Raw genomic sequence first — 13,083 nt, 5'->3', positions numbered from 1 at the left:
ACAAACTCAGCTACTGAGTTTCCTTCTGTAGGAAATACTGTCTTCCAAAATGCCATAAAACTTGTGAGGGAAAAAAGGAAATGATAGAAGCATGTTTATTGGCTGCAGCATTTCCCCTCAGTTGTCAATAAATAGTTCCTCCCATCCAACAGAGCGGGTATTTTAGTATTTATGGGTTTTAATAGGAAGAGCGTGATCATCATATTGACCGGCCTGCTCACATCCTAATGGGTGTCTTAAATCTCAGGGAAACACACTGTATTCTGGGGTGAGTTACAGGCAAATTAACATGAAGAGGGAGGCCGCCAAGGCTGCTCCTGCCGGAAGGGAGGAAAATAATCACTTGAATGATTGTCGGACATTTAGGATAGGTGGTGAGAGGGGGGAGCTGGCAACAAGAGGGGAGAAGAGGCAATAAACGATTTTCATCAGTAGCCGAGGGAGAATGAGATGGGCTGGAGAGGGTGGGCGGAATCCAATGTGCTCGCCTTCCATTATAAGAATCATAAAATACTTTTAATGACCAAATATTGGGCTCTTTGAAACTAGATATTGGATCATATTACAAGCATTATGGTTTCACACTTTGGCTCACACACTTTGGTGCAGACAAACTGTGTAATGCCATAGTGTGGATCTGTACTACTACTGTAAATCCATCACAGCTAAAGATGGGCTTATTAAAGGAATGTAATATGATAGTGACACAGAGGACGGACACTGCAGCATGCTCAAAGCCAGTTGGATTTCTGCAGAAGAAAACGTATGTTACACCTATCCCAATCTTACAACCCATTGGCTATTGTCAGATGTGTGAGCTTCTGGGCGAATAGGCCCATTTTTTTAAGCCCATTTCCACTTGAGTTTTCCTGCTCTGTCTGCTGGTCACCACTTATGAATGCAGATAAATTTAAAGAGCTAAATACTTTTCAGACAACAGCTGACATCACATTGTGCTTCTTCTGTTTCCACATAGCCCATATGGCAACTTAAATGTCAGTGCTACCCTGACTAGAAATAGAACGCAGTCCTGAAATCTTCCAATAACAAAAGTCTTGCCTCTTGCCTACAATTTCATCATACTCATATGGAGAAATATGTTCACAGAGATTCCATGTATACTGACTTTTTTTTTTTTACATCATTTATATGTTGGCAAACTGTCTAGTTAGTTTACTGATGCAGAATGCGTTTTCCGATTTTTTTGTATATGTGATCCAGGTAATTGCATTCCTTCTGGTAACACCTTACAAACAATCTGATTCTCCACATCCCCTCAAAAATTTGCAGAATGATGCTGAATATGGCATTCTGAAGGTCAGAACTAAACTTGAAATAATGACGTCAAACATAAACTAAAGATTTTCTGAAACAATTAAAAGCGTGGTTTTAGCAGCATGAAAATCAGGATATGAAGTCAAACACTATGTCTTCCTGCTCCAGCTACACTCGCCAAATAGCATCCCCATCCTTAATGTCCCAAGGTCTCATTTATTCCAGCCACTAAATTGGGTTGACGCAAGCAAAAAAAGAATGCTAGGCACTGAAAACACATTCCAAAGTAACGAATTACTAAATCCAGTAATTACATTACAGTTACAATACTGTCTTTGCGTTACAAAGGTTCTTATGTTATCTGCATGCTAGGTGGATAGAAAGGGAAAAAAAATGTAACAGACATGCTACAATCAGCTGATTTGAGTTTGTGTGCGGGAGGAAGAAAAGAATCAGTCTGCAACTTTTCAGCAGAGGTGATATGGACATTTTTTTAAATGCACAGAAGAACTAGAGCACAATTGTAAATTGCAAAAGGAACAACTACATTATCGCTGTTAACACAATATCAGCTCTTTGCAAGCATTTGTACAGACAGCATGCTAACGCAAAGCTAGCCAAGAGCCCAGAATGTTGTTAAAGCTGAGTGTTTACTCCAGCGCAGCAGCCAGAGCCTGATTTTCCACAGGTAACAAAATCAGTGACAAAGTTTGTAGTCAGGCTTGTAGGCTCCATTTCTACCTGTACATCTCAGCTGGATTTTAACTTTAACTTTGCATTGTCGGCAAGTATTTCAGCTCATTTGCAGAGTAACGTGAAAGTAATGTAATGAGTAGACTAACAAATTACTTTCTTTGGTGAGTAATTAAGTAAAATAGTGCACTGCTTTTAAGAAACGTAATGAGTAATGTGTAATACATTATTTTTTCTTTTTTAACTCATCCAATTTGTCTGCATCGAAAATCAGTTAAAATATGTAATTAAACTGAAGCAGAGTTTCAAATTTAGACTTTCAAGTGGGCATGATACACTCATTAGGACCTTGTCACAATCAGTCACCTTGACTTAAAGTTAGTGCTGTCAGCGTTAATCTCGTTAAAATGACGTTAACGCCATAACTGCATTAACGCAGCAAATCTCCGTTAGCGAGTTAATGCGGATCACCCCGTGCGTGGGGCTGCATGGCGTCAACGTGTTAGCGCAGTCAGTTCGTTGATGCGTTAGTGCCGTCCAGCCCCATGCATGGGGCGATCCGCTCTAACTCGCTAACGGAGATTTGCCACGTTAATGCGGTTATGGCATTAACGTCATTTTAACGAGATTAACGCTAACAGCACTACTTAAAATATGTTTGTACTTGAGGAAATTAAAAGAATGCATCAGTAAAAGTTTCAAGGGGAGGCCGTCTCAGAAGATGAGTAGCAGCTCTAAACCACTTGGGGAAATAAGGCCAGATGCTTGGGGTGGGTTAAGATGTACCAGCATTTCACAGCATTTGAATAAAATTAAAGAAAAAAAAATGTAACCATGCATAAAAGGATATATAAATGAGACAGAACGACACTAAAGTAAATCCACAGTGAAATTTTGTAGTAGGAATGTCAGAATCTGGGTGTGTTTGGCTACACTAGGACTCCTGCACCAAATCAGTTCCATGCAGACCAAGCAGAAGTCTCTCTCAAGCCATACACCTCATACTTGTGGGAAGGGATTGATACTGCAGCAGGATAATGAGCCCAAATGCCCCAAATCGCTTTGCTTCACTACTTGAAGACCAAAGAAAACTAGAGAGTGCCGACCATTATGGACTTTTTTCCACATTCACCTAAACTCAACTCCACTTAACGTTTTCAGCGATGCTTGAAAACTGGGAAAGCCAAGCACTCCTGACATCAGAGAAGCTTCTGGAACATTGCAAAAGAATCCTAGCATAACATGAACATATTCAGTGAAATTTAATGCATACCGAGTTGATGCTTTCAACCAGTAAAAGCCAAAAGGTGGACACACCAAACACCATCATCATACTGTGAAAATGCATGTGCATTTTTCAAAGATTTCCTTTTTTACCTATGATGCTAATAGTAGTACAATTTGCAAATTGCAAAGAAACAAGCTTTGAGAATGACTGAATTCCTTTTATTTTTGTTACTTTTATTTTTGTAACTTTATCCTTTGATCATATCATATTTCTCAACTCTGCCCATTGAGCAGAAGCCCAATGTGCCATAAACTCAAATTCAGATAAAGATCCAAACCCTAGCCTTTTCTAGAAAAACATTTTGATACGTCTGAAATTAAATCTGAAATCTGAAAAGAAGCTAAAAACAAAAAAGAGAAGACTGAAAATGACAGCTATCGCTTCATCTCTTCAGTTGAAGGTCCTGAAACTGCTTGTGCTGGTTTACAGTGACAAGTATAAATGTGTGCTGTGCTGAGTAGGTCAGTGAGCAGCCTCTGATCAGAATGACCTTAAGAGAAGAGATGACTTACTACACTGATGAAAACGAAGAAACTGATAACGGCTAAATTGATCAGTATATGCCAACTATAAATAATGTGTATATGAGACATTGGCATCTATTTTGCATGAAAACAGGTTAGCTTGAAGGGCACTGGGGAATGAAATTCAGCTAACACCCCTTTTTGTCATTTTTAAGGAACCTGATCCCGGTCTAGAGTCTTCCACTGTCCATGCACATCTAGCACGTATAGCACGTCTTCACCAAGTGTCATGAATTTGGCTTAATTAGCTTTTGCGAGGTGTCAAACTCGATAGGTAGAAAATGTCCACCGTATAGATGGACATTAATTTTTCCCATATAGCAAACCTTGCAAGCTGTCAGTTTGAGAAAGCCTGAAAGAAACTTGAATTAAAAAGTGAACTTTTGATGACGGGCAAAAATTAGGTCAGTGTGACAAAACCCGAGCAGAGCCAACAATCTAAATGGCAAAGAGTCATCTTCTGATAGGTGACGAAATCGAGTTATTGCTACAAATCTTCTCTTTGCTTGATAAAATGGCCGCTGCTATCAGCTGACAGTGAATGTCATTGCAGGTGAACAGAGGAAATTGCGCCTTGAAGTTTTGAGTAATTGAATTTGTAAAAGTCATCGTATTACCCTGTGATGTGAAATGCAGATTCAAAGGGGGTTTCAATTTACAAAAAGGGTCGAACCGCTATGAAATTGCCACTATTACGGCTCCCGGACACACACAAAACACACACTGTGCCATTAACACAGCTTCCCATTTCATATTGCTCCTGGCATTACTGCACCTGCCTCGGAGGAAGTTGAGACGTGTGACTATAAACCTCAGATGGTATTTTGTTACTGAGGGACTGTGAAAATGGTCTTCACACTTTGGCTGGTAATTCTAATGTCTTTATGACACAACCTGTCAGAATTTCAATATCTTTTACAAAGCTGCTAGCAGTAAGAGGAGCGCTAGTGAAGCATCCTCATTCACTGAACAGTAGCTGCGGTGAAGGACATTAAACCAAAACACACACTATAAAGCATATTTTCAAGACCCCCTGGGGCCACACTTGACAAAATACAGAGCTTTTATATTTATATGGTGTATGTAAATAGAGCAGGGAAGAAACACTGCAAAGCAAGGTGAAAATAACTGTGGAAAGAGAACACTTTGTGGATGTTTCAGGGTTTGTGCTAAATGGGTGAAGAGCAAAATAATAACAGGGCCCCAAGCAGCCTGAGGTTCTAGGATTCTTCCCCTAAAATTTTAAGCAGCAAGATAAAAATAATTCATCATGCACCACCATGGAGCGGGTAAATGTATCTCAAACATGTAGTCTCCTTGAGCTTTAAAAAAACAAAAAAAGACAGGCAATGAAACCGTCTCAAATACAGTGCCACAGAGGAGGGACAGAAAACTCATATGAAACACATATTTGAAGGGCGGAGTGTTTGCACATAAGTTCTTAATTCTTCTCTGTACATATTCTACATGTAGAGGAAAAAAAAATCTGCTTTTCCTTATTTTCTGTTATCTTTCCAAGAGTAAGGCAGCTCTGTGAGGTAAAAACTGTTAAACTTAAACTGCAAGGCAGATATCCTTAGACAGCTCTGTCAGTCAGCGCAGAAGCCCCACCCACTTCCAGTTACAACCTCCTCTTTTCTAGCTGCAGCCTATCAGAAGAAAGGGGAGGGGCAAGGTGAATAAACCATTTTCCTCAGACAGAAGATGAATTCGAGGGGCTGCAAGAAGGCCCAGTGTAGCACAAATAAGGATTGCTTTTGAAGGATGAATCATGTAGCAGTGTTCAAAAATACAAATATGGAGTTGGAAACAAGCAGTTGTTAAAAAGAATATTCAACATTAATGATCAAATGAAAACTACAAACAGTCCAGTTAACAAACCTTTTTGGTTGTCAATGACAAAGTTGCCCTCCTCATTTCCTGTGGTGATCTTATACGTGATCCCATCACCATCGGGGTCCTTTGCCAGCACCGTAGCAACCAATGTGTTGGGGCCTGCGTCCTCTGAGACAAACGTCCGATATCTGATAAAACACACAAAAACAAGAGCACAATAAGCACCTCAACTACACACATGGTGAAAATGAGATACATTCAACAGCTGCATTGTCAATTTTCAAATCTATTTCATCTAATCCATACAGGACCAGCAGTTCAATCCGCCACGTAGAACAAAACAGCTCATAAGGAAGCTCGTAAAAAATATTGACTCATATGAATTGTAACTGTGTCACACACGGTCTGTGTTATCAACCAAATGCACCACCTTCTCTACATATCATAGATCTTTTATTGTATTTACAATTTAGTTATGAAAATGATGAGTCCTACTTGCCATAACTGTTGAGGAAACACTAAAAATCGCAGGTTTGCTACACTGTTGTTTAAAGAATGGAGACAAAATTAGAGCAACAGTTGGAAGAATGTGAAGTTCAGGAAAAAGTGCATTTTCCATTTTTTTCAGGTTAAGCATTCAAAACATTTTGTCTATATTCGACTGTATAATAAGCAAAAATGGCTCATTTCTCCTGCCTGGCATTACGTCATCATGTGTTGCCTACTGTCACCAAAGAGAGCTTCATCACATGTTTACAGCTACATCCATAAAGGGCCTGACTGTGTAAGTGGTTCTCAGTTTTAAGTCAGCAGTAATAACAGTGGAACATATCTGGAGCCACTCTCAAACACAGTGAATCAACAACATGTAACAGAGGTGTGTTAAAGGCCACTTGTTTAATGAGAGAAATCTATTTTCTGAATGCAGCATTGCACATTTCATGTCATACCAGATAGTTAATTGCTTCCTCCTTGAGCCCCAGGTGTTAATCAGTCCCTGAGCAGATGCAAATATGTAAGCCAGCAGATTCCTGCGCAGCAGCATACAGGGGAGGAGAAATAACTCAGAAATTCACTTTTAGATGCAACTCGCATAAAAAAAAGAATCATATAGCAACTTACATATAGAAAGTAATCTTATGATTATTCCTACAATAAAACAAGACTGAGCAGGCATGAGTAGCTGTCAGCACAGTACTCACAAATTCTTTTTTGTGGTGGCTCGTGGTCGTCAACACTCCAGAGGACACTCGTGACTGAACACTAATCAAATTTCAAAGGTCTGCACGTCTGTCACTCAAGGGAAATGGCAAAGAAGAGATCCTTGCAGAGGTGAAGGATAAATATCACCTTAGACAGAAATGCTTTCACAGTTCTGCTTAAAGCTTTTAAACATTTAAGGGTGCATCCCTTGTAAGCAAGTGTGCATATCTAACCATGAGGTCAAAGACAAAGGCCTCATCTAACATATCAATTAATATCATACAGGGATGTGATTAAGGGAAAAACTCAAAAAAGGTCTCTCTTTTACAAATACTGTGCCTTTGCTGTGGCACTTCAGAATCTGGCCTAGACACATCCCATTTGCATGATTAATCCCTGAGATGTTGAAAACTCTCCTAGAGTCCATCTGTACTGCACGTCTGTATAAGCTCCCGCAGTCTGACCTGCATGTTAGGGCCAACACCTAAGCTATGAAGTCCAAGGAACTCTATTTACACATCCGTGACAAATTGAGGCAAAACACAGATCAGTGCAATAGTATGAGACCATCTCTATAGCTCAGAGTGTTCTCAAGAACACTGTGGTCTCAATAATTGTGAAATGGAAAAACCACCAGGACTCTACAGAGATGGCCATCTGGCCAAACTCTGAAAATTAGGTCCTTGTTCAGAGGTGACCAGGGACCCAACAGTCACTCTAACAGAGCTTCATAAGTCCTCTACAGAGATGAGAGACCTTGCTGGAAGGATAACCGTCTCAGTAGCACTCCATCACTCGGGCCTTTGTGGTGAAGCAGCTAGACGGAAGCCACTCTGCGTTAAAGCCACATGACAGACTGTGTGGAGTTTCCTAATGAATTTAAAGGACTCTGAAAACAATAGAAATGATTCTCTGGTCTGATGAATCAAAAACTTTTTGGGCTTGGTGTCTGGCTGATAATGTCTTTACTGTGAAATGTGGTATGACACCGTAGCGGTGCTTCTCTTGGACACAGTCACTGAGAAGGCAAAAAATCTGCTTTATAGTGCACGTGATGACTGCCCCAGACCGCTCATCCCCACAAAGGAGCAATCCTTTTAAGGAAACACTGATGCAAGTCAAGGCATTTGAATCAGCCAAGCTTAAAGCGTATATTTGTGTGTGCATGTATAAGTTATTAATTTGATTTGATGTATATTTGCTATCAGGCTTCACATACCAAGCTCAGTGCAGCTTTTTGCTATGAAATTCTGCTTCAGTTTTATCTTTGTAGCTTTGTGTAACACTTTGAACTTCAGCTTTGAACTCTTCTATGGCCTTGCTCATATATCTCTGAACCACTCGATGTGCTTGAAAGCAAAACTTTTCTTGAAAGGTTGACCCTTCCAACTTGTTAAGATGAAACTGACCCTCTACATTCTTTAAACATATTTCAGCTGCCTTTATGTAAATAGCTGATCATTACATAATGCATGCCACCTTCTCTGGATGGTTAGTGCTACATAAAGAACTGCTTTGACATCAAGACTAGAAACATCTGAATAAATAAAACTGCAAATTTTTAATGGAAGACCTCATGATTATTATAAAAATTAACCATACTGGTGGTTAAATGAAGACGATGAGTCTCAAGCAAATTTTCAAAGATGAGTTACATTTTTCACAATGTGAGTTTACAGGCTTGGCAGCTTGCTGAACTCAGATTAAAACAACACAATAAAAATAAAAATGGGAGAAATATGCACTTTTCATTTAACTGACTAGAAATAATAGTGATAATTAAAAAAATCATAATCTCAGCCTTTAATCTGTCTGAAAATCGCAGCCTGTAATGTGTTAAAAATCTGACAAAGTACTTGGTTGTTTAGTTTTACTGGTGTTCTGGCATGCAGACAGTTTTGTTTTAGTTGTTTAAGTATTTTCAGATATTAATTTGTGTGACTTCTGTCACAACCAAAATACAAACGTGGTATTTGGAAATCCAGATGGTGTGATTTTCATACACACTTCTCTTTCTAGGAAAGGAAAGATGAGATGCAGTATTTGCACACAGCTTCATCCGTGTTCATCCTGTTTGTCTACAACTTGCAAATACAGAGCACAGCAGCATTTCCAAGTTGCGTCTTAGAAGAGTAACGTTTAAACTGGATCTCCATTCATCTGACGGTTGTGTCAGCTGCAGTATCAGCTATCTACAGGTCTTCAGAGAATCTATGAAAGAAGACGAGTGTTCCTAGCAAATTATTTCCTATTCAGCTAAACAGAAATATTCAGAAACAATATGGGCGTAGCCTTGTTTTGTTGCAGGTTAACACACACATGCTAAGGTGACTGGGTTATATGCCAGTCATATAAAAATACAGCCACATTTTCATTTTCTAGAACTTCAAGATTACTAAAAAGCCACTCTGGCTTTACAAGATGCCATCTGTCCCACTTTCACGCAGCTGCTGTACACCTCAGGGAATTAGTCAAGGGTCTGTTTTAGCTCCAGTGTAGCATAGACTGTCTGGGCTGCAGATCCAGCTAGTGACAGGTTGCTGTGCAGCAGAAAGGTTAAATAGCATTATGATTTAGTACAGTTTTATTGTTGCACTCGATTAATGTCGTCCAACCACTTGCAGTCGCTAATTGTGCAGTGGCTCTGACAAAACAGTGGAGCTGCGTGTGTGCAAAAGAGAGGCGAGAGGAGGGAGATGGGCACTGTGACATGCATCAAATCATATTTACTCTTGTTCATATGTAGCAATGGATGTTTCAACTTACCTTAATTAGTGGGCATTAGTGGACAACAAGTAAAACAGTATAAAGTCACAATTTAAGTCTGACGCCATTTAAATTGATTTTTTACAAGTTGCCCAAAATGAGCAAAATGAGAGCTTAATCAAATGTATTAGCTTGCATTAGCTAACTTCCTGTAACAGCTATAGCTTGTCTCTTAAAAAAAGTCCATACACCTGGCCAACTTAAAGTTAGTGAGTGAACTGGTGGACCCTTGTTTTAGGAAGGTATGAAATAATAGCATCCCAGACTACCTGCAGCACAAAAAATGACATTACGTCACATTGTGAAGTCCTTTCATATATTATTTACTCACTCGGGATATTTGACATACACTTTTCCCCACAGGGCACCATCTCTGCCGGAAAGGAGGAGACTAAGGAGAAGTCCTTATCACCACAGACTGCTAACCAACAGCCACCGCCTCATCTGTGTGTGCACTTAAAGGCAAGACTCAAAGATCTGCTATTTCTGCTGTCATTCATCAATGACTCATTGCCTGCCCACATGAGTGTGCACATTCAAAATGCAGGTCTAGTAACTGTGACAGCCTGATTTAAAAATATATCCGCCTGTCACTCTAGTGGTGGACTATTTATTTTTCACTGAAAACAAGGTACTTTTATTTGGAGATGAACACTGATCATATTCTGTCAGTGCAGTCTTTCTGCCTCAACAACTGTTGGACTAGTTCTGCCTGGGGAGATGTCTGATGTGCCACTCATTTGCTCGTTTGTAAAGTGTTGTTGCAGCTTCTGAGTAATTTCAGCTCATACTCTACAAGCCGTGCACTTCCCTACAGATCAATACCCAAGTCAGGTAAGGGGAGATGCTGTGCTTTGTTTCTTTATTATGCAGTCTCTAAGAGCACATAGGCCACATTGATCAACTGGCTTCCACTTGTGGTCTAAGGAAGCTATTTGAAAGATCATTAGATAATTGCTTGTATTTATCTCACCTGAAAGCCGGAAAGAACTGAGGCCTACTTGTGCAATTCTGTCTGCAATTTGATGTCAAAATTACAGCTGATGTCTGTGCAGCTGAATTTATGCATGACTCCTTCACAGGGTCTAGTAAACCTCTTTTGTCCTGGCTCCCTACATGAACTCTACTTCTGCATTTCAGATGCAGACAGAGTAACCATTATGGATTCAAATGTAGGCAGCTTACAATCAGGTTTATGATTACAACAAGGCCGAAATGGTTACAATAGCTGTGTGTATTTGACAGCACAGCACATCAACTTTTTGAAACTTCAACCATCTGTGGCTACATTTCCCTAGAGCCCAATCTTCCAATTGCAATCAGTTTAAAAGCACTAACAAAACAAGAATACTCTATAAATACATCTAAATTAAAATAAAGTAGACCAAATGATTTTGGAGGAATTAAATAATCATTTGGATTAGACGAAAAACAATGTAAACAACTGACCACAATTACGTTTTGGCTACACTCATCCTGTGCAAATCTTCTATTCGGCAACATTTCTTTTCATGCTAAGAAGTTAGTATTAGTATACACAAACAGGAGTACATTTCTTGCCTTAAAAAAAGCACTGAACTATTCCTCTGTGGAGAGTGTTTAAATGGAAACCAAAGGATTTTATTGCTTCTATTGCAAAACTGAATATGTTTATAGGGTTCAACCTTTATTGAGAAGAGATTAAGTGACTTTTAAACTTTGTCAATTATCATCTTGCAAATGGAACTTGAGAAAGTAATCTCATGAGTAAGTTTATTCAGTAGTTATTTCTTAGCTTTTGATGATTATTTTACATATAGTGAATACTTGTACAGAGGTTTTTGATGAGACAGTGATCATCACTAAAAAATGCATATCCCTTTCCTCCTGTACAGGATTAAAGAATGACCTATATGTACATTGCTAGCCATTAAAGTTAATATGTTGAGCTAAGAATGATGTAAAGTTCATAAATACACATAAAAGTAATATTCCACTGTCATGGCAATTTCTGAGTTTTTTTTCAGGAGAAATTTTAAGCTGATCTTTGGTGACACTTAAATCAGTCTAACCCTAAACGCTTTCAAGCAGATGCTCGTAGGCGTCCACTGCATGAAGAACTGCCTCTGTGAGTGTTGTAAAAAATATAGGGCAGAGAAAGGAGAGGCCAGATCACTGCGAGGGAACACAAAGCGAAGCAGTTATACTACAATAAGATGCATTTTGCAATCATGCTGGGGCTCTACCACAACTCTAATTTGGCCCAATCGATGTTTCAATTAAATGAAAAAGGCCTCACACACACACCGACACACTAATTACTTTTTAAACTTTTTGTTTTACATTTTGGTTTGTTTTTATTGTGTTGATCTGGGGAGAATAGTAGGCGTCCCTTAGGCTGATGCCTGATGTCACTTGTGTAAATTAATTACAGAATTTAATTATGAAGTTTTATTTTAGTTTATCCAGATAAATCGTAGATGAAGAAAGGAGGGGGGACATGGGGATAATGGAGAGTTTGTGTGTGTGTGTGTGTGTGTGCGCGCGCGCTGATCCCTCCAACTGCTGCTTACTGTGTGTTTATTTAGCCCACTGTATAAATTCCCATTCATCTGTACGTATAATTTTATTAATAACCACTCTGTCATACTTCTGTATAGAAATGCAAAGATGAGCAGAGCTGATACCTGAGTTCTGAAAGCAACAAAAAAAAGCTGATTTCCAGTCAGAACCTCAGAGGAAAGCAGTGTTGAATGCATGGCTGATGGTCTGTTGCAATCCTACTGGGTTTGTAATAACATGATGTAAGCAGGGTCTCCAACTGCTGATACAAAGATTCTGTTTTTTAATAAATATAAAAGTGGTGGATTAGAAATGGGAATATGTTGTATTAATGTGTTGTGGTCCAGTGTTTGAAAGCACACTTAGCTCCATTCTTACTACATTTTAGAGTTAGGGGAAAAAACAATGATGAAAGGCAACTGTGAAAATGTAATGTATAGGTATAATTACAGGGGGACTTTTACTTTTAAAAAAGATACCTGATATCAAAGCCTACTTACACTGGTGACTGACAATGAAACCTGTTTAAGTGATTTCCTGGTATCCCACATGATTTAGGGGCATATTCAGATCTCTCAGCTTGATATGCTGATTTTGAATCTGAAAGCAGAAATGTGTATACTCGGTGCCCATTCAGTTAGATATATCTTGCTAGTAATGGGATAGAAACTACATTTGCTTTATGAACTGCCTTAATTATTCATGGCATAGAGTCAGTGAGGTATTGAAAACATTCATCAGAGATTTTGGTAGAGTCACATAGTTGCTGTAGAATTGCTGGCTACACATCCACGATGTGAATCTCCCGTTCCAACACATCCTAAAAGGTGCTCTATTGGATTGAGATCTGGTGACTGTGGAGGCCATTTGAACACAATGAGATCTGAGACATGGTATGTTACCCTGCTTCAAGGAGACATTTACATTTTGTTCATAAACGGGATGTGGACATGGCCG

At 39.2% G+C, this 13,083-nt stretch overlaps 1 protein-coding gene across 1 annotated transcript in view; it reads right to left on the bottom strand.

Moving 5' to 3' along the window:
* Positions 1 to 13,083, bottom strand: part of LOC134631753 (neural-cadherin-like) — a 307,958-nt gene that overhangs the window by 186,547 nt on the left and 108,328 nt on the right. Inside the window, exon 7 of the mRNA XM_063480307.1 lies at positions 5,662 to 5,804. Coding sequence (XP_063336377.1) covers positions 5,662 to 5,804 — 143 coding nt within the window. The remainder of the gene's footprint in view (positions 1 to 5,661; positions 5,805 to 13,083) is intronic.

Source organism: Pelmatolapia mariae, linkage group LG1, assembly GCF_036321145.2.
Source record: "Pelmatolapia mariae isolate MD_Pm_ZW linkage group LG1, Pm_UMD_F_2, whole genome shotgun sequence".
Classification (NCBI taxonomy): Eukaryota; Metazoa; Chordata; class Actinopteri; order Cichliformes; family Cichlidae; genus Pelmatolapia; species Pelmatolapia mariae.
This window is presented reverse-complemented; position numbering and strand designations above follow the sequence as displayed.